The sequence below is a fragment of the Notechis scutatus genome, chromosome 6, assembly GCF_049901735.1.
Source record: "Notechis scutatus isolate UNSWTSFEM ecotype Mainland chromosome 6, rNotScu1.2, whole genome shotgun sequence".
In the NCBI taxonomy this organism is placed as follows: domain Eukaryota; kingdom Metazoa; phylum Chordata; class Lepidosauria; order Squamata; family Elapidae; genus Notechis; species Notechis scutatus.
Window position 1 is genome coordinate 22,245,676 of NC_142014.1, and position 26,847 is coordinate 22,272,522.

At 42.0% G+C, this 26,847-nt stretch overlaps 1 protein-coding gene across 6 annotated transcripts; it reads left to right on the forward strand.

Annotated features, from left to right (window-relative positions):
- Nucleotides 1–36: 36 nt before the first annotated feature.
- Nucleotides 37–26,582, forward strand: UPK2 (uroplakin 2). Of its 6 annotated transcripts, XM_087969511.1 has the most exons (9): nucleotides 85–221; nucleotides 3,202–3,349; nucleotides 8,287–8,372; nucleotides 12,980–13,488; nucleotides 14,073–14,240; nucleotides 15,052–15,207; nucleotides 19,931–20,168; nucleotides 21,746–21,825; nucleotides 26,049–26,581. In XM_087969511.1, exons 5-9 carry the CDS (start codon nucleotides 14,144–14,146, stop codon nucleotides 26,183–26,185), a joined length of 708 nt encoding a protein of 235 aa, XP_087825637.1. In that variant the 5' UTR covers nucleotides 85–221; nucleotides 3,202–3,349; nucleotides 8,287–8,372; nucleotides 12,980–13,488; nucleotides 14,073–14,143; the 3' UTR covers nucleotides 26,186–26,581. The 6 variants fall into 6 exon arrangements, with proteins under 6 accessions (XP_087825639.1, XP_087825638.1, XP_087825637.1 ...); XM_087969513.1 differs by lacking the exon at nucleotides 3,202–3,349 and having other exon boundaries at nucleotides 37–221; nucleotides 13,297–13,488; XM_087969512.1 differs by lacking the exon at nucleotides 3,202–3,349 and having other exon boundaries at nucleotides 60–221; nucleotides 26,049–26,582.
- The last annotated feature ends 265 nt before the right edge of the window (nucleotides 26,583–26,847 follow it).

Here is a 26,847-nt window from a genome sequence, read left to right on the forward strand (position 1 = left end):
GGGGGCCGCGAAGAGGGGAGGGGCGTGGCCGAGGCCGGGCTGGACCCCTGACGTCACCCACTCCCGGACCGCGAAGCTGCAGCCGAAGCGGGGAAGCCTCGGAAAAGCCAGATGGGCGTCCGTCGTCTTTCCTGCAGCCGGTGGGCGTGATCCACCGCCGTGCCCAGGCCTCCGGCTCCCTAGCACCCAACATTTGGGCGTCCCGCTGCTGTCGAGAAAAGGTGAGGAAGAGAATCGGGACTGGCGTTGGAATTGCGGTCGTGCAACCCCACTTTGAACCTTAATTGCAATTCCTAAATTATTATTACGGACCCTTTTAATGTCTCCCAGGGACCAAGCAGAAATGCCCCGAACCGGTTGCATTGTAGAATTGATTCCAGTCCAAAAGCCCCCCAAAACAAAGTACCGATATCCTCCAAAGGTTTAGGGCAGGGATTTCCAAACTTGGCAACTTTTTTTTATTTATTTTTTATTTTATTTTTATTTTTCTTATATGTATCCATGTATTCATAACTATGTTTTTACTTATACTTATTATCTTGTAAGCAATTGACATAAATAAATAAATAATAAATAAATAAATAAATAAATTAAATAAATAATAAATAAATAAATAAATAAATAATAAATAATAATAAATAAATAAATAAATAAATAAATAAACCTTTGAGACTTGTGGACTTCAACTCCCAGAATTCCCCAGCCAGCATGAATGGCTGAGGAATTCTGGGAAGTGAAGTCCACAAATCTTAAAGTTGCTAACTTTGGAGATCCCTGGAAGATGAGACACCGTGGTGGACAAAATCATGCTTTGTAGGTATTGCATTTAAAAATGAAGGCATTTGATTAGTAAACACCTTGCTTTTTATCACCTGGATGAAATTGCATCACACACAAAAACCATGATTGTACAAGTACACTTGCATCACGATATGGCATAGATGTCCATGGGGACGGCTCTGTAAATCTGTATCATATAAATATAAATCTCTCTAATATAAAAGCAAAATACCACTCATGCATCATCACAAAATCTCCAGAACCGTAAAGCCTACAAACTTGAAATTTGGCACTTGTGTTCCTCTTGGCTTCTAGGTGTTCACTAAGAAAGGATTTTTCAAAATGACCATCAGAGCATTAGTATTTCCTATATTATTATTATTAACACGCTCTGATGCTAAGGAGTTCTACTCCCCCCACCTGCAAAAAACAAGCAGAGAAGACAAGTTTTAGTTTCACAGCAGCAAGCAGCTTTAGTACAGAACAATTGAGCTAAGCCACGCCCAGGCGCCTTGCTGTCTCCTTCTTGCTCACACAGCAAATACTGTTTCACTTTCCAAACAGCCCGCAATTCTCTCACACACTGACAGGACGCTAGCCAGATGAATACTGATGGATGCTGGTAGGCAGAGGCAGGATTTTTTTCTCCTTATTTTCCTCCCAAAAAACTAAGCCCGATCACATAGTTTCGTAGCAAAGCATGGGTACAGAGCTAGTAATCAATAAGTCATCACTCCCATGGGCCATCTTTGGCTCGGGCATCTTCTACAGATGCCCAGCTGGAAGCTGGCTCTCTCGGGGTGGCAGACTAGCGATTCATGTACCTTCAAAATCTGGGTTTGCACAACAGATCCTCTTACCAGCTGGAGGACTTCGTGATCAGGGGAACTGACATACAAATACCATACAGGCCCAAATCAAAGAATTTCAGTTGGTGAGGCCCAGAAAGAGAGCCTTCTCTGCTCTGGCTCCCACCCTCTGGAACATTTTTCCCCAGAGGTGAGGTGGGCTCCCAACCTTCCCTTTCAGAAGGATATGGAGACCTGGCTGTACCAATTGGCCTGTGGGTTGAAAAGTGATGCAACGCTGGGGGTGGTTAGTACCGTGTTTCTCACAAAATAAGGCTGGGCCTTAATTTTTTTGACCCTGAAAAACGGCTAGGCCGTCTTTTCGGGGTGACTTAATTCCTCCCCTTGCATCCTCGGGCGGGCGGCGATGGCTTGGATGTTGACTTCAGCGTTGGTGGGGCACTTCGTATCGGGAGACCTTCCACCACCGTTGCTTTCCCTTCTCCCTGTGCTGCTGAGGCGTTTAGAGCAACGCCCCGGCGTTTGGCGCAGCCACACGTAGCCAGCCAGGTCTCCTCCCTGCAATCGGAGCCCGGCAGAGACACTCGGCTTCAGGCGCTCCTGTCGCCACCTTCCCTTCACCTTCGAAGGCAAAGCCAATTCTTTTAAAAACGACACCCTAGTACCGGTACGACAAAGCCTCCCCTGCCCGAGAGGGCAGCCCAACCGCACATGGGGAGGTGAATCTCCCGGGGCCACAGCACAGGATCGGCCCACCCCGGGAGAAGCGCCCAGCCACCGTCCCTGCCTGGCGCCGGGCAGAGCGTGAAGAGCTTTGCCTGGGGTGCCCAGCGCAGCTGACAGGCAGGCCCTCCTGCCCGGAGGCGGAGCTCTTGCCAAGGCAGTGTGTGCCTCCCCGCTGGACCCTCTGCTCATCCCACCAGGGCCGCACCAGAGCCGGGTGGGCTGGGCAGAGCTGGGAAAGCGAGCCATGGGTGCGCGCCCACCTGCCAAGCGAAAGAGCCGGGCCGCCCCGAGCTTGGCTTCCTTCCCAAGTCCTTCCAGCCCGAACCCGAAGGGGCCACCGGGAGAGGCCACCCAAGGCAGTGATTGTGCCCACCTGTCGGCAGACAGGGAGGTGAGGCGACAGCAGCGCTGCTTCCCTGACCGGCAGGTCCAGCAGAGAGAGCCCGAAGCCGCCCATCCTTTTCCACCCCTCGCCCAGCCCGTCCCCGTCCCCACGCAGCTCCAAATGCGCCGGCAGCTCCAAATGCTGCAGCGGCATGGGCATCGGGCAGAGGCGCTCACTTGGCGGGGCTCAGCTTGGAGGAGGACACGGCGCAGGCCGTCGCCTCGCCTCACTGTCCGTGGACGGGTGGGCACTATCACTGCCTTGGGCGGCCTCTCCCGGTGGCCCCGTTTATATGTCTAAGTGACTGAAATGTTGAGAGATTGGAAGAGTACTACATTGCAGATGTCAAGGAAAACGGATTATTAAAAGCCAGTAAGAGATCTGTTAGCGTGAAGCCTCTCCCGCTGTCAAGAATTAACACTGGCGCCCACTAATGATTATGCCCTCCACCATTAAGCAGAGCCTTTGAATTCTTAAAACGCTCATATTTTTCTAGCCAAGGTGTTGAAAGAAAAATCCTTCTGGGTTCAGTTCCAAGTGGGGAAAAAGACCCTGGAAACATGGAGGCTGTTTGGAAGGTTTAATGGTGGACAGGACCACATAGCCTGAAGCTCCAGAGTGAAAAGGAAGGATGATCACATACTTCAAGGTGACGGAAGAGATTAAGAAAAAGGGCTGATGTGCTGAGAGTGCCTGGGTTTTATAACCTTTGTTGGGATTTGAATTTGAACTTGTATTCTGATTGGTTGTCAGCCTCCCATGGGGCCATGCAGGGGCAACTCTGTAGGCTGTCCTGAGTTCCAGGCTTGGTAGAGCCTTGCTGGATGATGCACTGAAAGGGCTTTTGAGCAATTGCTATAGCTTTACCTGGAGATCTTTGTTATGTAAAGTATTCTGGCCCAGGTCTTCATGGCCCACCTATTAACAAAGGTGGGGGTGAGCTTCTGCTTCTGAGGTGAGTTTCTGCTTCTGAGTTTCTACTCTTTTTAGAGGAAATATTCTGCCTTTTTAATATTTCCCAGGATATTTCATTTTTCTAGGAGACGGGTGGGTGCTAACTTCCTATAAAGGTAAGTGCGCAGATATACATAGGCCCCAAACCTTGTCAGATTATCGTGGTATTTAAATCAAAATATCTCCCCTACCTCATTTTTCCTTTTATTAGTGAGTTTGGTGTTCTCTTTTCCTAATGTTTCTTCTTTTAAAAAAAACATATTTAGCTGTTTTGGGAATGTTTGCTTATAATTTGTAAATACCATTTAAAAGGCGTTTAAAAACACACATTAGCTTTGCTCTCTTCCCTCAGAATTGATATCTTCCAGGAGTATTTGACTCTTAACTCCCTAACTCAACTCCCTAACTTGGCAAGCTAGCCTTGCCAAGGAACTGAAGCTGAATTTCTCTGAAAGGCACCAGCTTGGAGAAGTCGAGAACGCAAGAAATTTTCAGCCAACTTTGCCTCAGTCAATTAAAAATGCCTGAACTGGCTGGGTCTCTCTTGTGCTCCTGTCCCTGAAGGGGGATTGTCCATTTAGCAAGCCATTAAGAGACTTCCAGAACATTAAGGCTAATTCAGTCCGTCCCCAGCCACTCATACTGATCATCTGGTGGTGCAACTCCCAACAGTGGAGGATTTCAGCATAGTCCCACTTAAGTCTGGTGGATGTTTTTCCTACATGTGGGAAAGTAACTCTTAGTCTGAGGTTCCTGGGGTCTTGCTCATTACATATGAAGTAAATAATTATGTACCTTTAAAAACCTTCTAGAAAGCTGTTAAGAGTCTTCCTGAAATGAAGCTTTGGCATGACAGTTCCTACCACACAGAAGAGATATTGCTGGAGTAATGGAATGTAAAAGGCCTGAGATGTTGTTCCATTATAGCAGGGGTCTCCAACCTTTGCAACTTTAAGACTTGTGGACTTCAACTTCAAAGCTGGCTGAGGAACTCTGGGAGTTGTCTAATTGAAATCTCTATAATGCAGGGGTTTCCAACCTTAACAACTTTAAGACTTGAAGTCCACAAGTCTTAATGTTGTTAAGGTTGGAAACCCCTGCATTATAGAGATTTCAATTAGTCAATCCTTAAAAATGGCTTTCCAAAAATGTAAAGCCGGAACAAGTTACCCTGTTTCTCCAACAATATGGCCTCCCCAATAGGAAGTCCCAGCATGTTTTATAGGCATGAAATGAAATTAAGCCCCTCCCCCAAATTAAGGCCTATTAAAACATGCGAAATGGGGGAATGGGGGCTTGCCGTTAGGAAGTATTTTTGTTGCACACCTGGATATGGTGCTGCCTGCGTTGACCCCAATATGAAGTGCCCCACCAACGCCGAGGTTAACATCCAAGCCATCGCCCGCCCGCCCGCCCGAAGATGCAAGGTGGGGAATTAAGTCACCCGAAAAGCCATTTTTCGGGGCTCAAAAAAAAAAATAAGATCCGGCCTTATTATATGAGAAACACAGTAATTGTTTAAAGCATGTACATTTCAAAGGCATGTTGACAACTGGCCCCAAGTTGTCAACTTAGCCAATTAGGAATGACATTATTTCCATGTTCAGCATTTGCAATTATATTTCAAGCTTTGGGATGAAAAGACTCCAAATATCTTTGATTATCTTTAGAGATGCAGAGATGGACAAGCACAGCCACTTGTCCGTGTGGCCAGGAAGTATGAGTCAAATCATTTGACTCATACTTCCTGGCCGCATGGACAAGTGGGGGTTCTGTGAAATTAAAGTGAGACAGTAACTACCGATATATATCCATTTTCTTCACCCCTTTAGAGGAAAACAGGACACAAACATTACCTAAATTGTGCCACCAATAATCATATTCACAACTGGTCAAATCCCACATATGCAACTGTAGATGAGACATTCCATTTTTAATGCAAGATTTCTGATCAACCATAGTGTCCTGTTGTGGGGAGTATATCCCAAAAGAACAGTGCCAGAAACCTCACAGCACCAGAAACCTCAGAAAACAGTGCCAAGAAACTCAAGCCAGCTCTTTAAGAATACCAAGAATCACCATCTGAAAGAAAAACTCAGAGCAGTCCTGCTAACAGTTGACAATAGAAACACTTAAGTAGAGCCGTTAAGATAAGAAGAATCAGGCTAAAAATAACTCACCAAGACAAAACCAGAACTCCTTTTTTCCTGCCCCAAGACAAGATAGGAAAGACAAAGGTCCTGGGACAGGATTAACCCATTAAGGCAGGAACACAGAATCCAGGGCAATCACTTTGACTAGAGGCACACAAATAATCCCATCAAGCTGCAGGAGCTTCAAAGGGGAATTAAGCATAAAAGACTCAGAGACACAGCCCCAATCTGCTTGCAAGCCAGGAGCGATAGAGCTGTGTCACTACTTTTCTTGCCTTCCTGAATTAAAGGATCTCTTTTCTGAAAGCTGGCTTCCATGTCTATTTCTTGTCAGCATCGGTGACTGTTTCCCAGGTGGGAAACGAACACAGGAAATTTCTTTCAACACTGTCTCCTAAATGAGCAGACGCCAACCAGTGGGCCGCGGTCCACTGGTGGTCCATGAGAAAATTTTGGTGGACTGCAGAGAAATGTAAAAAAAAAAAAGCAACTAATCCAGACTGCGCAGGAACACAAGGCTGCGCCACCCACATGGCCCACGGGAACCCTCCCCGCCCACTCCTCACCTGTCAAACTTGCCTGTTAAATTGCTATTTTTCCGACCATCAGCTGTTCTATTGTGCCGGGAGATTTAGATTAGCTAGAAAGCAGGAAATCATTGGATTTCTTGCTTTCTAGCTAATCTTTAGAACTTCGGCTCTGCCAAACCTTCCTTAGGACTGAAGCAGTGCAGACTCAGCTAGCAGATGGCAGAAAGATAGATCTCATAGAATCTTTGATTCTGTGAGCAACTCAATCTGCCTGCCTGCTTTGCCTGATTTTGGGTAAAAGTTGCTCTTTTTTATAAAAAAAAAAAATCAATGTTTACATATATGGTGTGTTGTGAGTTAATTTTCTGAATTTGCTTGGTAGCAAATTTTATGAGTTTGCTTGCAAGCAAATTTTATGTGACAGACTGAGCTAGCCAATGGCAGAAAGATAGATCTCTGAATGAATCTGTGATTCTGTGAGCAACTCAATCTGCCTGCCTGCTTTGCCTGATTTGGGGTAAAAGTTGCTCTTTTTTATAAAAAAGTCAATATATAAATATTTATAATATTTACATACAAGCCATGCCCAGCCAGTCACATGACCATCAAGCCACACCCACAAATTAGGCCATGCCCACAGAACCAGTTAAGAAATTTGAATCCCACTGCCCTACCTCTGTGTGTTTGTGTGTGGGAGGGAGGGAGGGAGAGAGGTTAGATCAGATCTCTCTCTCACCAAAGTCAGCAAGCCACCGTCAGTCAAAATTCGTATTGGTGGTCCCCAGGATTTAAAATTATGAGTTTGGTGGTCCGTGAGATCCAAAAGTTTGGCGACCCCTGTCCTAAACCAATGTTTCTTAATCTCAGCTACTTTAAGATGGGTGGACTTCAACTCCGGGAATTCTATGCTGGCTGAGAAATTCTGGGAATTGACGTCTATCCTAAAATGGCTAAGGTTAAAAAAATACTGTCCTTGACCATTCTCCTCTGGCCAACCCTCTAGATCTGACCACATTCTACAGATTATGGCCAAAATGTGGATGTCCCAATAGGGTTGGTGATCTCAGGGAAATGGAGAATATTGTCTACAATATTTATAATGCCAAAGAGGCACTTCTTTAGTCTTTTAGAAAGAATATTGATGTTTTCATTGCAGAATGTTTTAAATAAAGTTTAAATTTAAATTTTTAATCTAAACTTTTTAATTTAAGTTTTAATTCATTTAAATAAAATGAAGCCTAAATAAAGTTCAGTGCTGGTTTGTCTTCGAATTACTGTACATGTATTGTACTTACAGCTACTGGTACTAGACCAGAATTTAAGTCGACCACTAGAGGGCAGTAAATAACTACAGTTTTTTTTAACCTCTGCTGTCCTCTAATGGTCATCTGATTTTTGAAGTCCACATCTGGTAGGCCTATAGTTATCCTGACTCCTATCCCTAGCTACTTGCGACAGAATTAACTGAAATAAATATACTGAACCAGCTCTCCAAAGTGTCCAGAAATTAATGGGAGTTCTGATATTAAAGACCTGTAGCTTTCTCAGTAGGTTGGGTTTGTATTAAAAAAATACGCATGATTTACCATATTTTTTGGAGTATAAGACGCTCCAGACTATAAGACACACACTCGTTTTTGGGGAGGAAAATAAGAAAAAAGAATTTTTGCCTCTGCCTACCAGCATCAATATTCAAATACAACTTAGTATTTGTTTGACTATGAAAAGTAACCACAAAATATCTTCCTTTGGCACCAGTGGGGTTTAGAAATGCTTTCCTTTTAAATAATAGGAACTGTCTTTAGACTGTATTCAATTTCTATTCTACATTAGATTTAGTCCTGCATGGAAGAATTCTGCACATTACAGGATAACACTGAAAAATATAGAAGGTGCAATAGAAGGTGCTGAATCTTTCACAGATGTTACCATATCTTACATTTTTTTAGATATTTTCAGGAGGGAGTGGTATAAATGCAAGTTGAATTCCACAATGTCCTCAGGTGATTTGTCAGATATGGTCTTCTTGAGTGAGGTAAGAGCATGATCAAGACTCATAGCAACAATAGGCTCTGTTTCAATGTGATGCAGTTAAATATTATGGGCTGTGAAGGCATGTAGCGGAACCTGTTAGCACACCTGATCAACCAAATGAATAGCAGGTCAATGGTGGAGTAATGGGCTGGGTGAGTTTACTTGGGAGTTGAAATACTTTCTGGCCAAGTTCTGGGTGAGAAGGCATTTAAGATGACATCCCACTCGGATTATCAGTCGGGCAATATTTTTTTCTTTGTGCCTTATATTTTTTCCCCCTTTTTCTTTGGTGATTTTTATTTAAAACATTTTAAATAGCATTCAAAGTTCATAACCAGATTTTGTCCAATAGAATAGAATAGAATAGAACAGAACAGAACAGAACAGAACAGAACAGAATAGAATAGAATAGAATAGAATAGAATAGAATAGAATAGAATTCTTTATTGGCCAAGTGTGATTGGACACACAATGAATTTGTATTCGGTGCATAAAACATAGATAAAAGATAGATTCATCAAGAATCATAAGATACAACACTTAATGATAGTCATAGGATAATAAATAAGCAATCAAATAATATCAGGAAACTAAATAAAACAATATAAAATGCAAAGATACAATGTTTAAATTTAATTTAATCAAATTTAAATGAAAAGATAAAAAGTGAAGAGATACCTCTTAAAAAAAACAAAATTACACAATGCAAGTACAATAATGTTAAAAACCAGGCCTAATATGGTTTCAGAGAGAGATCGTAGGTCCTTTGTTCCATTTTTTTTGTATACTATTTTTTTTTGTTCCAAAAGACCACCTTTAGAAACGATCATTGGAAGGGAAAGGTGGCCATTGAGAACGTGGGTGGTTTTTAAATCAACTCTTATGAGTGCTTTATTTGTGGCTGCCCTGTTGAGAAGTTAAAACGGATATATGGCTATTCCCAATGTCTTCTGTGGATGCGCAGCTCATGCAAGAAGAGAAGCAGAGAGTGGGATGTGCATTCAAAGAGCGCTCAGTCCAGATTATGTGTGAAACCGATGCACAAGTCAAGGCCTTGAATAACAGGCAGTCCTCGACTTACGACTACAATTGAGCCCAATATTTAATGTTGCTAAGTGAGAAATTTGTTGAGTTTTGCCGCATTTTAACTGAATCAGTGTGGTTGTTAAATTAGTAACACAGTTGTTAAATGAATGTCGCTTCCCTATTGATTTTGCCGATCAGAAGGTCGCAAAAGGTGATCACATGACCGCAGGAGACTGCAACCATCCTAAATACTAGTCAGTTGCCAAGCATCTGAATTCTGATCACATGACTGTGGGGATGCTGCAAAGGTGGTAACTCTGAAAAATGGTCCTAAGTCACTTTTTTCAGTGCCGTTGTTAACTTTGCACGGTCACTGTTGTAAGTCAAGGACTGCCTGTACTTGGACAAAAGGATGAAAGTTAGGCCAGCGAATGGTACAGGTAGAGCCAGACGGAATCTGGACTAGATTTTCTTTTTTCAGGTTTCAGTGTAGATTTCTGAACAAGACACTGTTTTACTGGTTTAACCTGTGAGATATTGACAACCGAAAGGCCAAGCAAGGAGGTTTCATGCTTCACATTCCTGAAGCTGCTCATTTGACCACTTCATTTCAACGACTCATTACTTCCTCCAGTATCCTGTGTCTAATACTTGGCATTAGGAAGGGGAATTGCACTGTTTGCTGTCTCTGAATGACATACCGAAAAGCCCAGCTTAGCAACATAGACTGTAATCCTATCCCTGAGAAGGTCACAAATACCAGGTATTGTGGTTTGATCCAGAGATGATATTCAACAGGTTCTGACCAGTTCTGGGGAACTGATAGCGGAAATTTTGAGTAGTTTGGAGAACCGGCAAATGCAACCTCTGACTGGCCCTGCCCCCATCTCTTCTCAGCCTCCCATTGAGTCCCAGCTGATTGGCTGGGTCTTCTTTGGTTGCCCTGCACAGGAGAACGGAGCTGGAAAGCAGGTTAGTGGGGTGGGCAGGGAATGGGGATTTTGCATTATCCTTCACCTGCCATGCCCACCAAGCCATGCCACGCCCATCAAGCCACGCCCACAGAACCAGTAGTAAAAAAAAATTGAATCCCACCACTGGGCCCGCCCCTATCTATTCTCTGCCTCCCGAGTCCCAGCTGATTGGCTGGGTCTTCTTTTGTTGCCCTGTACAGGAGAACAGAGCTGGAAAGCAGGTTAGTGGGGTGGGGGGGGAATGGGGATTTTGCAGTAACCTACCCCCAGGAGTGGGGAGGGAATGGAGATTACAGTATCCTTCCCCTGCCACGCCCACCAAGCCACGCCCACAGAACCGGTAGTAAAAATATTTGAATCCCACCACTGGCTTTGATCCTTCAGAAATCTCATCTTGCTGAGTGTGAACCAGAAAACGAAGGCACGGGCAGGAAATTCTTGTTTGAGAATAAACAAGGGGTTCTGCAGATACAGTAAAAAATTATAATAAAGATGGTAGCTGGGATACGTGGTCAAAGCTCTGCCTGGTTTTTATGTCCTTGGAGTACATTCAGATGGGACAAAGCCATTCTTTCCATTATAAATACTTTGGTGCGATTGTTTGGCTAGACCCAATGATAAGAGCTATTGCATTTTTTTTCTTACCTTGAGGAATTTTGCGGCATGAAAGAGTCAGTATAACACACAGAGGAAAAAGAAATAAGCAAGGGAAAAAAGAATTTGGTGCAAGATAGGAGTCCAATTTTCTCCATATACAAATGAGCTTGACTGAAAAGATAAAAAAGCTTGAGTTTAGGTCATCTGGACCAGCAGTAGCCAACCTGTGGGCTGGTGGGCGTGAGAAAATTTTGGTGGGCCGCAGAGAAATCTCACCCCCAGAGCACCCGCACAAAGCAATTAATCCAGGCTGCGCAGAAACACAAGGCTGCACCGCCCACATGGCCCATGGGAACCCTCCCCGCCCACTCACTCCTTACCCGACAAACCTGCCTGCTAAATTGCTATTTTTCCTTTTTCCGACCATCATCTGTTCTGCTTTGCCAGGAGATTTAGATTAGCTAGGAAGCAGGAAATGGTTGGATTTCTTGCTTTCTAGCTAATCTTTAGATCTTCAGCTCTGCCAAACCTTCCTTAGGACTGAAGCAGTGCAGACTCAGCTAGCCAATGGCAGAAACACAGATCTCTAAGTGAATCTTTGATTCTATGAGCAACTCAATCTCAACTCAATTATGGAACAGCTTGCCCTCGGAAGTTGTGGAAGCGCCATCACTTGAGACTTTCAAGAAGAGATTGGACTGCCACTTGTCAGAAATGGTGTAGGGTCTCCCGCTTGGGTGGGGGGTTGGACTAGATGACCTACAAGGTCCCTTCCAACTCTATCTGTTATCAATCTGCCTGCCTGCTTTGCCTGATTTTGGGTAAAAGTTGCTCTTTTTTATTAAAAAAAAATCAATGTTTACATATATGGTGTGTTGTGAGTTAATTTTGTGAGTTTGCTTGATAGGAAATTTTATGAGTTTGCTTGCAAGCAAATTTTATGTGACAGACTGCACTAGCCAATGGCAGAGAGATAGATCTCTGAATGAATCTGTGATTCTGTGAGCAACTTAATCTGCCTGCCTGCTTTGCCTGATTTTGGGTAAAAGTTGCTCTTTTTTTATAAAACAATGCAATATTTGTATAAATATTTATAATATTTACATACAAGCCATGCTGAGCAGTCACATGACCACCAAGCCACACCCACAAATTAGGCCACACCCACACAACTGGTTAGTGGTCCCTGGCATCTAAAATTATGAGTTTGGTGGTCTCTGAGGTCCAAAAGGTTGGCGACCCCTGATCTGGACAATATGAAAGAAAGGCTGAACATCCCTAGAAGAGGACAAGGTGCATAGCAGGAAATAGATGATAAGAATCCCTCTGTATAAATGAGGGCCTTGCATTTCTTCTGTGTCTAGGCTGCTTTTAAGGTGCTTGTCCATTGTCCATCAATTTGGACTCCTACATACATCAGACAATAATACAATTGAGCGAGTCCAGAAGTATTTCACGAGAAGAGTACTACACTCCTCTGCTTACAGCAGAATACCCTATATCATCAGGCTTGAAATTTTGGGTTTGGACAGCCTTGAACTGTGCCGCCTAGGGTTAGACTTAAGCATAGTACACAAAATTATCTGCTACAATGTCCTACCAGTCAATGACTACTTTAGCTTCAACCGCTACAATACCAGAGCATACAACAGATACAAACTCAATGTAAACAACTCCAAACTTGATTGCAGAAAGTACGACTTCAGCAACAGAGTGGTCAATGGCTGGAATGCACTACCTGACTCTGTTGTTACAGCCTCAAACCCCCAAAACTTTAACCTCAAACTATCCACTATTGACCTCACCCCATTCCTAAGAGATCTGTAAGGGGCGTGCATAAGTGCACCATGGTGCCTACCGTCCCTGTCCTATTGTCCCCATTTATTCCTACCAAATTCCTGTATTCTTACTTATGTTTATACTTATACCTATTATCTTGTAAGCATTTGACAAATCAAATCAAATCAATCAATAAATAAAATGTGGTTCCATCTGGTTTGGTTCTTTCAAGGAACTCTCCAGCTTGAGTAAAGCCATCACAAAATCTTTGGGTGACCTGGGATGGGGAGTGAAGTGAATTAAGTAGGGCTAGATCTTGGATGAGAAACCTACAAGAAATCTCAGAGTGAACATCTTGGCCAGGAAATCTGAAGAGAAATGAAGAAGGCAGTGTCAAATGGGTTCTGTATTATGGAAAGAAATGTCTACTAAAAAAGAAAGGACTTGTCTCAGATTTGGAATTTTTTTCTTCGAGATTGCTACTCATGGGATCTACAATTAACGTTTCCTTAAATAAGTAGCCCTGAAATGCACTGAACATTTTTTTAGCTTTCAACTGAACTCGATTGCAAAGTTGGGGAAGAAGACTGCAACATTTTCATGTGGTTTCCAACACATAACCCTGAAATCATCAGAGAGATCCAGCTTGACTCAAGGGAAGCTTCTGTACTTCCAGCAAGGCTGATAAATTACCTGAAATTTGGACAATCCGTTCTTGGAGGAAGAAAATAAAGCGCTAAAGTAAGCTATATGGATGTACTGGGATTTTCTTCAAAGTACATAAGCCTAAATTTCTTCTTTTTAAGATTGTTGGACTATACCAGGGATCTGCAACTTGGCAACTTTAAGACCTGTAGACTTCAACTCAGCAAGCTGGCTGAGGAATTCTGGGAGTTGAAGAAGTCTTACAGTTGCCAAGATTGGAGACCCCTGTATTACAGTCACTTTCTCAGTAGAAATAACTCCAGTGGACTCAGTAATACATGACTACTTTTGAGCATAATACATAGGATTACACTGCAAATGATATATAAATAATAATGTGTTTGCAATGGTCTCCTCAATTAACAAGGTAAGGAACCTGAAAATAACACTGTCTGGTTTCTGCCCAGATTTCATAAAGCAAAAACTTCCTTATAGATCAGCTTCATGCTTTGAATATTTGAAAGAACCCCTTGCACAACAGATATCCCACCTTACTGGGTCCATGGCCTGATTCTCTGGTTTACCCTGTTTCTCAGCCTAGTTTTATGTTTGCCAGACATCAAGGACCTCCCCTTTTTTTTTTAAGGAGAAAATCTATCCTTCTGCTCATTGCCTTTCAGTTGTCAAATCAGGTGGAATTCAGGGCAGCTTCTAGGACACCAGAAGAAAATAAAATCTTTAGATTCCAGCCATGCGAATTTATGGTGTGAATCTGGGTTTGCTTCTGTTTTTCTCTGGCATCTTGAGATCAGGATGGACCATTCCATTAGAAAATCTGGAGAAAATCCGTAAGTATGACCTTCTTCAGTCAAACCGAGATCAGGATTGCATGAACTAATATAGACTTGCCCAACTGGAGCTATTCAGATGTCTTAGTTCAGAAATTCCATGATGTGTAGCCAGAAAGACTGTAGGGATTGCAGGTCAAGGTTATCTAAAGGCACTCCAAGGAGAAGGTCCCATAATTACATCAAGTTGGCCAAGGCCAATTTGCCAAAATGCAGATATTCATGATATTCCAAGAGTGTGAAGAGAGCCAAATAACTTTATTACATCATGCTAATTCATTGCTTACTCGGACAATCTAGGGACAAATTAAAAGGGAAAAATATTTTTCTGTTCAGACAGACTCAATTCTAGAACATTATTTTCATACATTTTATTTTAGGATTTTCTCTTTCACTGCTACAAAGTGGGATTGCTAATCCTTCTCTGCAATGTCTCCTGTGGTTTAGGAGGTGATAAGGAGAAATTTAGATGTTTCATCAGCTTTTCTTTGTTAATTGGTTGGTTGGTTGGTCGGTTGGTTGGTTGGTTGGTTTCTTTTGAAGAAACATTGAAGTGCTGAAGTTTTCTTCCCTTAGTATTTTTATTTTTTTAAAAAAAATAATTCAACCTTCTGGGTAGAGTTAAATGATGCTTTGTGGAAGAGAAGAAGCAGTTTTCATAACATTGCAGGCTTTTTATGTTAATACTTTTTGAAAACTTCATTTCTGAATGAACTGCACCGGGCTGTCATATTTCATGAAAAATGAGCCATCCTGTGGCTTACAGACTGAAGAAATACACTAATATTCCTACTGATTTCATATTTTTTAGCCCTGGATTTCTCCACTAACAACAGCATGCTTCTCACCACCTTCATGGGCAGCAATTTTATTATTAATGTTCCAAAATGTGTGTCTTCCTCCAAGTTTAAGTCAACCAAAGTCAGAGTAGCAGTGGCTCAACTTCCAGATGCATCCACTTTACCAGGTAATTACCTTGAAATAAGTGAAGTCTTTATTATGTTTAACAACTTAAATACAACATTGGGAACAGATAAGAATAAAATTCAGGCTGAGAAATTGCATTCCTACAATCAAACTCTTCTCATCTACTAAAGTTTCACAGAAGTTTCTCAAAGGAGGATCTTCCGTGCTTTCAAATTCTGATTTCTAAATCAGTTGTGCAAACAACTTAAAAACACAATAGCTTTTAGAGAAGCCATCTGTCTTTTGTTTACAAGCCTCTCAACTTCAATATTCATGCTTTCTAGTTACTGGAGACGCTTAGTTCATTTTTAATAATAAATGCCTTCGTTTTTTAAGGCAAGGTCCTTGTAATGGAAACATATTGTTCCTCTACCCCAACTAAGTTCACACATCTTAAAGTTGTCAAAGTTGAGAAACACTGCTCTACTCTTTGGATAAAGATGCTATGGGAAGAGCAGTAGTAACTACATCAAGGAGGAAGAAGGAGCAATGAGAGTTCTAGTAGGTGTAGAATGAGAAAATTCATTGTAGGCAATGGGTGTAGAATATCCAGAATTGGAAAATGAGAGAATTCATTGTGGGAACTGGGAAGGGAAGCTCTCATTAAAGTGCAGTGGTTAGAGTGCAGTATTGCAGGCTGCTTCTGCTGACTGCCAGCTGACTGCAATTTGGCAGTTTTAATCTCATCAGGCTCAAGATTGACTCAGCCTTCCATCCTTCTGAGGTGGATAAAATGAGGACCCAGATTGTTGGGGGCAAAATGCTGACCTCGTAAACCACTTAGAGAGGGCTGTAAAGCACTGTGAAGTGCTATATAAGCATAAGTGCTATTGCTAAGTGCTAAAGAGAAGTCCAAGAGGAGATCTGAAATAATTACATTTTGTACCTCTCTTGAAAATAATCAAGCATAGTCACGGAGAGCAATCAGAGGTGGTATTCAGAAGGTTCTGACCAGTTCTGGAGAACCGGTGGCGGACATTTTGAGTAGTTCGAAGTACCACCTCTAACTGGCCCCGCCCCCATCTATTCTCTGCCTCCCAAGTCCCAGCTGATCATCTGGGTCTTCTTTTGTTGCCCTGCACAGGAGAATAGAGCTGGAAAGCAGGTGAGTGGGGTGGGGAGAGAATGGGGATCTTACAGTATCCTTCCCCTGGAGGGGGGAGGGAATGGAGATTTTACAGTATCCTTCCCCTGCCATGCCCACCAAGCCACACCCACAGAACCAGTAGTAAAAGAATTTGAATCCCACCACTGAGAGCAATCTAGAGCAATCTACATGGGTAGCCAGTGAAAGTACCAGCCCTTTGAGCTAGACCAGGTCAGGATTTAGAAGGATTCCAGGAGTCCCAGTTTATTGCTGTAGTGTAGGGCAGAGGTCTCCAACCTTGGCAACTTTAAGACTTGTGGACTTCAACTCCCAGAATTCTCCAGCCAGCATAGCTGGCTGGAGAATTCTGGGAGTTGAAGTCCACAAGTCTTAAAGTTGCCAAGGTTGGAGACCTCTGGTGTAGGGTATAATAACAGAATCTTGAAAGCCAGCCAGTGTTTCTCTCTGCTGTCCTTTTGACTTGTTTGACTTCCTTCCCATGGATTGGATGCCTCTTGTTGGGTTTATGTGAGCTTTGGATGGGGAAAATCTCAAAGCTGATATCCAGGCTTGGAAAACTGTCTGCAAAAGAAAGTTGTGCTTTCTTGATGCGATCAATGGCATGGAGGGGTGTAAGGAATAGCCAAGACTAAGCTTGAGTTCAAGGAGATTTTCACCTCATTCTGAAAAAAAAAAGAGAGAAAATAACAGTCCTGAGTAGGGTCCGTGACTCAAGCTGGAAATATTTTCCTTTCTGGTCTTGCGTGAGGAAAAACTTGCTAATCAACAATTTCAAAGAACTGCAGAAGCTGCTGTAGCATCTGCCACATTTGTTCTGAAATGGTTAACGGGCCCTTGTTGTTGCAGCAATTCAGCTGTTCTGTATGAAGTGGAGGGTTAGTATTCACTCCCGCTTTGGACAAGGGCGTTCAAGAAAGCCAGAGTATGACATTTGACATGTTTAACAGATTAACAGAGTTGGAAGGGACCTTGTAGGTCATCTAGTCCACCCCCCTTGCCCAGGCAGGAGACCCTACAGCATTTCGGACAAATGGAAGTCCAATCTCTTCTTGCAAGTCTCAAGTGATGGCGCTTCCACAACTTCTGAGGGCAATTTCTGTTCCATTGGTTGATTGTTCTCACTGTCAGAAAGTTTCTCCTTATTTCCAGATTGAATCTCTCCTTGATCAGTTTCCATCCATTATTCCTTGTCTGGCCTTCGGGTGCTTTAGAAAATAGCTTGACCCCTTCTTCCTCTCTGTGGCAGCCCTTCAAATCATGGAACACTGCTATTATCATGTCTCCCCTGGTCCTTCTCTGCACTACAGTAGCCACGTGTTGTGCTTTCTTTTCCCAGGTGCCCAAAATGGCTGTTTCCTTCATGGAACTAATCTATAATGTAATTTAGTATACTGTAAAACCTAGCCACTGTGCTTTTTAAATCCAAGTTTCTGGTTTAGAGACGTGGGAGCCCAACTAATTTGGAGATCTATAACTGTGTGATAGTTTAGCTTCAGTCCTAAGCAGTGGGTGAAATCTTAACCAACAAATTCAATATGAATCTACAAAGATCACTTGCCATTCTTTTTCTTCAAAGCTTTCTATATTGCTTGGCATTAATCAAAATATCTCCAAACAACTTAAAACAACATCGCTCCATCTGCTGGGTTTCAAATGTAGAATTGAGTCCAGAAAAAAAAAATTATTCCACTGAGATCTAGTTCCCCATATAGATTGTGTATGGATGATCCACAAATCTCATTAAGCTAAGGCTTCCCTTGATCCCTGCCTGAGATCAACCTTGCCTGATCTCAAAAGGCTGAACAGGGTTGGACTATCCTTATTAGCCCAGGATGAGCAGCCCAGGATAATTAGTTTCACTGACATATTTTTAAAAAGTCAGTTAAGAAGAGGAAAAATGAAACCCCTTCCACACAATTGCTAGAAAACCATATCATTATGCCAGAAAGTGTTGGCTCAACTCAAAAGGTGCCTAGATCTTGATTTATTTAATGTGTAACATAACTAGCATAATAATCTAGGGCAAGGGTCTTCAAACTTGGCAGGTTTAACACTTGTGGACTTGAATTCCCGAACTAACATGACTGGAGGATTGTGGGACAGGATTGTGCAGTCACTGTGGGACTTGAAGTCTACATATCTTAAAGCTGACAAGATTGAAAAACATTGATCTAGATCATCATCCAGGGGTGGGATTCTACCAGTTTGCACCTATTTGCTAGAACCGGTTGTTAACATTCTAAGCAATTCTAAGCAGTTCAGAGAACCAGTTGTTAGAAGAAATTACTGGCCTAATCCTGTAAGGAAGGCAGGAAGGAAACATTCTGGTGTTGCTTACAGAAACTGCCTCTCGGGTAACCCTTATTACATTCTTGCCAGGAGTAGACTTCCTGTCTCTGGAACTTCTCTGGAGTTTTTTTTCCCCACTTTTGCTGGTACTTTGCTTGTGTGGAGTGACCATTCAAAGTTACAGTGGCACTGAAAAAAGTGACTTATGATTGTTTTTCACACTTATGACTGTTGCAGCATCCCCAGAGTCACAAGAGGCCAGGGGAGGAGATGCGTGCCTCGATGTGAGTGATGTTGAGTTGGCCACGCACAGCCAGTCACATGACCACCAAACCATGCCCACCAACTAAGCCACACCCACAGAACGGTTGTTAAAATTTTTGAATCCCACCCCTGTCATCATCGTAAAGCTTCCTAGTGTCTCCTTGGCTGATATTCTTTGATCAAGTGAGGTACTAATACCACTCTATAAAGCCTGTAGTAACCTACACCTAGAGTACTGCATCCAGTTTTGGTCAACACACTATAAAAAAGATGTTGAGACTCTAGAAAAAGTGCAGAGAAGAGCAACCAGGAGGATTAGGGGACTGGAGGCTAAAACATACAACGAACGGTTGCAGGAACTAGGCGTGGCTAGTCTAGGGAAGAGAAGGACCAGGGGAGACAGGATAGCATCTTCCAATATTTGAAGGGTTGCCACAGAGAAAAAGGGGTCAAGCTATTTTCTAAAGCACCTGTAGGCCAGACAAGGAATAATGGAAACTGAACAAGGAGAGATTTTACCTGGAAATAAGGAGAAACTTTCTGACTGTGAGAACAATCAACCAACAGCTTGCCCTCGGAAGTTGTGCGACCGTCATCACTTGAGACTTTCAAGAAGAGATTGGACTGCCATTTGTCAGAAATGGTGTAGGGACTCCCACTTGGGCAGGGGGTTGGACTAGATGACCTATAAGGTCCCTTCCAACTCTTCCCTATCATCCTGGTTGCTTTTTTCTGCATTCTTTCTAGAGTCTCAACATCTTTTTTACAGTATGGTGACCAAAACTGCGTGCAGTATTGCTGATGTGGTCTTACTAAGACTTTATAGAGTGGTATTATTAGGTATTGATCAAGTAGTAGTCCAGATATTTGTAGCCCATGTCTCCTTGGTCTAATTTTTTTTGTCATAGCTCATGTAGAATTATCAACCTGGCAAGGCAGAGCCTAGAAAAGCTAAATTCTTCCCCATTTCTGCCCATTTGAAAAGTTTGTGATTCTTTTTCTGGTGATCAAACAGGCCAGCGATTTTCATGTTTCTGTCTTTCTCTTTTCTATTCTTTTTCAGGCGTAACAGATACCGAACAGATTGAGAACCTCCGTAGGACTCCTCAGGCCCAGGTGTATTTTGCAGATGAATTCAAAAGCGTCTCCTGCAGAGTGACCAGGGGACTTCTGGTTCTTGACCTGGACGATAGCCAATATGAGTTGATCAGTGTGGTAGGCTACCAGGTGGGGACAGAGTTCTGCCGTCAAACCAAAGGTCCCTTCTGCAACCAACCTCTTAAGCCATCTACTTTTTATAGGTAAGTAGCTCGATATCCACGCTTTGCTACAAAACTATGTGGTTGGGCTTAGTTTTTGGGGAGGAAAATAAGGGGGAGAAAATTGTGCCTCTGCCTACCAGCATCCATCGGTATTCATCTGGCTAGCATCCTGTCAGTGTGTGAGAGAGTTGAGGGCTGTTTGGAAACTGAAACAGTATTTGCTGTGTGAACAAGGAGACAGCAAGGAGCTTGGGCATGGCTTAGCTCAACTGTTCTGTATTAAAGCTGCTTGGTGCTGTTAAACTAAAACTGAAACTCCTCTCCTCTGCTTGTGTTTTGCATTTGGAACAGATTTCTTTTCAGGTAGGGAGGGGGAGTAGAATTCCTTACCATCAGAGCATGTTAATAATAATAATATATGAAACATAAATGCTGTGATGGTCATTTTGAAAAATCCTTTCTTAGTGAGCACCTAGAAGCCAGTATGTGCCAAATTTCAAGTTTGTAGGCTTTACATTTCTGGAGATTTTGTGATGATGCATGAGTGGTGTTTCACTTTTATTGCGCACCTAGAGATATATAAATATCTCCCTTTTTTCCAAGACTTCAGTTTTCCTCTGTAAGGAAGAACTCGATATATGACCGGTCATTTAACAAACATTCCAAATTATGATGGACTTTTAAAAAAAACTACTTACAGCCCATCCTCATAGTTATGACTGCTGTATGCACGCAGTCACATGATTGCATTTTGGGTGTTTGGCCCACTAGCTTCCATTTATGACCAGTTGCAGCCTCTCGTGATTTGCTACAATTTTTTTTTGCCTTTTTTCTGGCAGAAAATGGCACAAAACACCCAATGGATATGCTGGATTCGCTTAATGACTACACGACATGATCACAGTGACTTTCTTTACAATGGTTATAAAAATGGTTGCAAAATCAAGTCCTGTGCTGCCTCCACTTACGACTGCAATGACATATGACTTAAATTCTGGGCTCCGCTGTGGTCATGAGTCAAGGATTACCTGTATTTTCCATGGGCAAGTGGGATGGACTGGATACTGTGTGCCCCTCGTGAAGGTGCTTTCATGCTAACCATTTAAAGCTGAACTTCTGTAATTGCTTGTACAGTTGTCTTTGAAGTGGCTCCATCCCAATAATTCAAAATGGCCACTGCAGTTGTCAATCCCTAGGCCACACACGTTAACGCCTATTAAAAGGAGACAGGCCATGGCTACCCTTTTTTAACACAAGGCCCCTGTGTTAGTGCATTGCACATGTCATGCATGCAAAAAAAAGATGTGGAGCTTTAATAACCTTGACTTTTTTGATCCATCTCGATAGAATCTTCTGTTTCTTTATGCTTTATGGGGTGTCCTCATTGGATGGTTTCCAGCCATTGTTTCTTGAAGTTCTTCCTTCATTTTTAAGGGTATTTCCAAAAGAAGCATTTATTTTGCTCTCTTTTTGCTTAGAAACAGCATTTTATAAAAGTCTAGGAGATACCAACAACCATTTATAATTTCTCCATCTTTTTGAAGCTCTTATCTTCCATCAACTTCCACATTCCTAATCATTTTCTCTTTATCTTTTCCTCGTTCATTCATTTAAAGGGTGAACTACTTTTTTTTGGATGACAAGTCTGTCATAAGAGCACATACAGATTGGTCAACAGCCATACAGACCAGGAATGGTAAGTTTCAAGATGCTTGACTAAAAACACAGGTACGTTAGTAGGGAATTATTTCTTGGCTGTTTTGTGAACATTTTATCATCTCTCTCTCTCTCTCTCTCTCTGTGTGTGTGTGTGTGTGTGTGTGTGTCTGTCTGTCTGTCTGTCTGTCTGTCTGTCTGTCTGTCTGTCTGTCTCTATATTTCTCTCTTTGTCTGTCTGTCTATCATCTATCTATCATCTATCTATCTTAATCTCTATGTCTGTCTATCATCTATCATCTATCTATCATCTATCTATATCTTTATCTCTATGTCTGTCTGTCTGTCTATAATCTATCTTTATCTGTCTGTCTGTCTCTCTGTCTCTCTATCATCTATCTATCATCTACATACATACATACACACACACACACACACACACACATATATATATATATATATATATATATATACATACATATACATATACATATACATATACATATACATATACATCATATACATATACATATACATACATACATACATACATACATACATATATATATCTGTCTGTCTATCTATCTATCTATCTATCTATCTATCTATCTATCTATCTATCTATCTATCTATCCTATGCCCATATCAACATTCTTGAGTTAGCGGGGTTTTTTTTCACAGCAGTGTATCTTAAGAAAGTAGCTAAAATCAATAGTTGATTAGTTATTTCATTAGTATAGGAAGAAAAGAAAGTTCCCCATTAATTTTTTTTGTTTTGTTGACCCACAACTCCCTGGCTGGATCAATCCATTGCTTTAATCCAGAACCAGGCAAATCCCAGCAGCAGCATCTTTATTTGCAAATGAACACCATAACGTACAGCTACAGGTGAGGGCTTTCTTGCAAGGATGCTCCCTAAGTGGCAAGTTTGGTGGGCCAAATGAGAAAATTTAGAAGCATCCTGAAAAATCAGTGAAACTGGTGGCAATTATCCCCCTGGGAGCTACTTCCTGGGCGCACCTTCAGCTCTTGCTGTCATAAACGCCAATTCATCCCCCAAAGGTTGGCTATTTCTGTACATGACTTTAACCATAGTTTGGGGAACAGAATGATCCATCCACAATGCTAAGCCATAAGCCATGGTTTACAAAGTTGTATGGTTGAATTCATAAATTGGAGCTGCATAAATATTCAGATGAAGCAGTGGAGAGTTCTCTCTCTCTCTCTCTCTCTCTCACACACACACACATATTCTTGTAGAAATGTGTATCAAACTCATAAGCTGCTTTTTCGCTGGGGACCCATATCGTCAAAGTTTAACAACTTTGTAAGACCAGGCAATGCCGGTGTGAGTGTAAGGTGCTCAGATTTATTCTGAGGTAAGATGGGCACCCAATTAAATCAATCAATCCAGTATTCAGAATATATAGTAACAGAATTGGAAGGGACCTTGGAAGTCTTCTAATCCAGCAATCCCCAATCTTTGCAGCTTGGTGGCCTGGCTTGGGGTGGGGAGAGGGGAACCAGGCCGTGTGAGTAGTGGGCTGGCACACAAGCGCATGCATACACAGTTCGACTGCAAGCTGAGCTGAGCTGCATGTGTGTGCGTGTGCACCGGCCTGTCACTGATGCAAGTTGAGCTGTGCATGCGCCCAGGGGTGGGTTTCAAATTTTTTAGCAAGGGGCTCTCCATCCTAATGACTGGCTGGGTGGGCGTGGCTGGGTGGTCATGTGGCTGGGTGGGCATGGCTAGATGTTCATGTGATTGGGTGGGTGTGGCCAACTCAATATCGCTTCTTTGCCCTAATTACTTATATATATATATATACATACATATATATATATATATATATATATATATGTATATGTATATGTATATGTATATGTATATGTATATGTATATGTATATGATGTATATGTATATGTGTATATATATATATATATATATATATATATATATATATATATATATATATATATATATATATATGTATATATATATATATATGTGTGTGTGTGTGTGTGTGTGTGTGTATGTATGTATGTATGTATGTATGTATGTATGTATGTATGTATGTATGTATGTATGGCATTCAGCTTTGTTTGGGTATTTCCCCACGTCATAGTAGTGGTGCTTTTAAAGTTGTAGCAACGTTTCAGCAGAATCTCATCTGCCATCATCAGGCTTTTGTATAGTGTTCGTCTGTGAGTTAGACTTTTACAGTGGTTTCAGATTTAAATTTGGGGCAGTCTATTGCTGTGCCAGAATGGTTTTTCTTCATCCTGATTGGTTGAGAGTCTTGGTCTGTGTTTATTGGTCTTGGAGTTTGCTGTGTTCTGCTTCTAATATCTTGTCTGTTTTTTTTGGCTCTTTTTGTATCTTGATTGGCTGGCAACATTGTGTTACTTTATTGGAGGCCTTTAGTGCAGCTTGGCCGGGTAAATGGACGGCTATCATTAGTTAGGAGGCTGGGTTTCATCTGGGTGCCTGGTTGGGGTGTGTTTGAGCTGGAGGTATCAGGGGGATCTGTTTGTGCCCAGGTGTTTGCCTGGCTTGTGGTGTGGAGATTTTTTTGTTTGTGAGTGCAGGCTTCCAAATGATTGACAGCCTGGTGGAATCATCTCTTCTGTTCATGCTTCCTGGTCTTTTTTCAATCTCTATGGCTTCTCTGATGATTCTGTGGCTGGGATTTTCTATAGTGGCTAGGGTTTTGGTGCCATTGAAGTTGATTCTATGACCTGTGGCTTCCATGTGTTGGACTAGTGAGGAAGTGTGTTCCAGCTTTTTGACTGCATTTTTGTGTTCATCCAGGCGGGTGCTTATTCTTCTATTGGTCTGTCCAATGTATGTGGCCGGGCATGATGCACAGGGGACTTCGTATATGCCTTGGTTTTCCAGGTCAATTTTGTCTTTGGGGTTTCTGAGGATGGCTGCTATTTTTCTGTCTGTTTTGAAGGCAGTCTTGATGTGGTGTCTGTATAGTATCTTACTAATTTTGTCTGTAGTGCCTCTTAAATCTGAAACCACTGTAAAAGTCTAACTCACAGACTAACACTATACAAAAGCCTGATGATGGCAGATGAGATTCTGCTGAAACGTTGCTACAACTTTAAAAGCACCACTACTATGACGTGGGAAAATACCCGAACAAAGCTGAATGCCATACATGTAAGTACCCACGAAAACTTAAGAAAACAAATACACACACACACACACACACACACACACACACCAAAAAGTTGTTTATTATTTCGTGCATTTAATACTTAAATAAAAGACTGGGTGAAACCAGGCTTAATAGCAGTGACTGTAAAAGGGATCTTGGAGTCTTAGTGGAGTTTCTGGTGAGTTACATGATTCTTATTATTTGGGAATTAATCCCCTCGGAGGCTAGTGGCTATGTTATCTGCTTTTCTCAATGGCTCTCCCTCACAATCATTGAGTGGATTGTTTATCTAGCTTGCAACACTTTTACAAGGTGTGAAATGCTCTTGGCTGAACGCCCAGAAGTTCAATTAAGCCTATTAAGAGCTTTCTCTTGCTGCTTGTCTTTCTGAGGTTATTGTGGGCTCTCCGAGCCCCGCAGAGTCTTAGCTAGGGACTCTCCCAAGCCCCTGCAAGTCCCCAGCAGCCCACCCAGTTGTGAATAGACCATTGCCCAGTGGTGGGCCAGGGGTGGGGACCCTTTTCTAATCCAACCCCCATAGAAGTCCTCCAAGGTGTCTTCCAACTCTGCTCTCCTGTATTCTGTGTACTGGAAATACCGGTGCCGCCTGGTCTTATAATGCTGTTAAAGGTTGACTTAATGCAGATGGAAGGAGGTGAAGAAGATGATCGCAGTCCATGGGCAGGGAAAAGAGATCCAAGAATAGCTTAAAATGGAGACCTATCCCGACCACATTGTATCTTAACTAATTCTAAACATCAGTTTTATAAGGGAGATCTTCTGCTGCCCAACTCTTGGCAGTAGGAAAAACAACCTTTGTCGGAGGAAATGTGGAACCTGTAGGAACTTGAAATCTGGATCTCTTTTCATGTATGAAAATAATTTGTTTGCTGATGTCAACTCATTTCTCAACCTTGCCTGGAGAGCTCAACTGAATTCTTGGCTTCCATAGAGGAAGTTATGAACATTTCCAGGCTACGATGTTGATTTTTAGACCTGAATGTAATTTACAGACATAACAAGGATCCAAATCGGAGTTTCTTTTGATATTTCTTGTAATGTTTGCCTCTTAACTATGTATTTCTTTGTGTTCCAGTGGCCAACTATGAATCAGCCAGTGTAATGTTTGAGCGGTCAAGCGGCATGATCGTAATTACTATTTTGGTTTCCGTGGGTGGAGCTGTCCTTCTAATTGCCCTAATTGTGGCAGCTGTACTTTCCAATAAAAAGTAGACAGTTCCTTTCTTCTGGATTGAAAATGATTGTACATATGGAGGAAGAGCAGAATTTACTTGGAAATCAAAGGAGATTCTACAGCCCCAAACCCCCAGTCAAGGAACAAACAGCATGAAATAAAACAGAATATCTGCAATTTCTCTTACATGATTCTTCAGATTCTACGTGCATTAACTTCAAACATATATTTTGGATGCATTTTGAAACCTTTTTCTGCAATGATAACCCTGGATCCAGCAAATAAGCGCACCCCAACGTGCCAACCGTCCCTGTCCTAATATTCCCTTTTATTTGTATCAATTTCATGTATTCATAATCATGTTTATACTTATATTTGTTATCTAATACATACTTCACAAAATAAATAAATAAATAAATAAAATTATTTTAAGATACCTATTATCAGTATTGCCCTTGTTTTAAATGTACTAGGGTGGCAAAGCTTGGTAGGCTGATACATAAAATATGAAATAATTCTGCGTAAAACTGGGCCTAACCAAGTTCCTAATTCTAATTGCCTACAAAAATTCTACAAAAGTGAAGCAAGACTATATTTAACTATGGGTGTCCATAGGGGAGGCACTTCATTGCAAATATGACATGAATTATCTATTTTTGATGAATATTTTGGGCAATGACATATTCTCATGGATTCTACC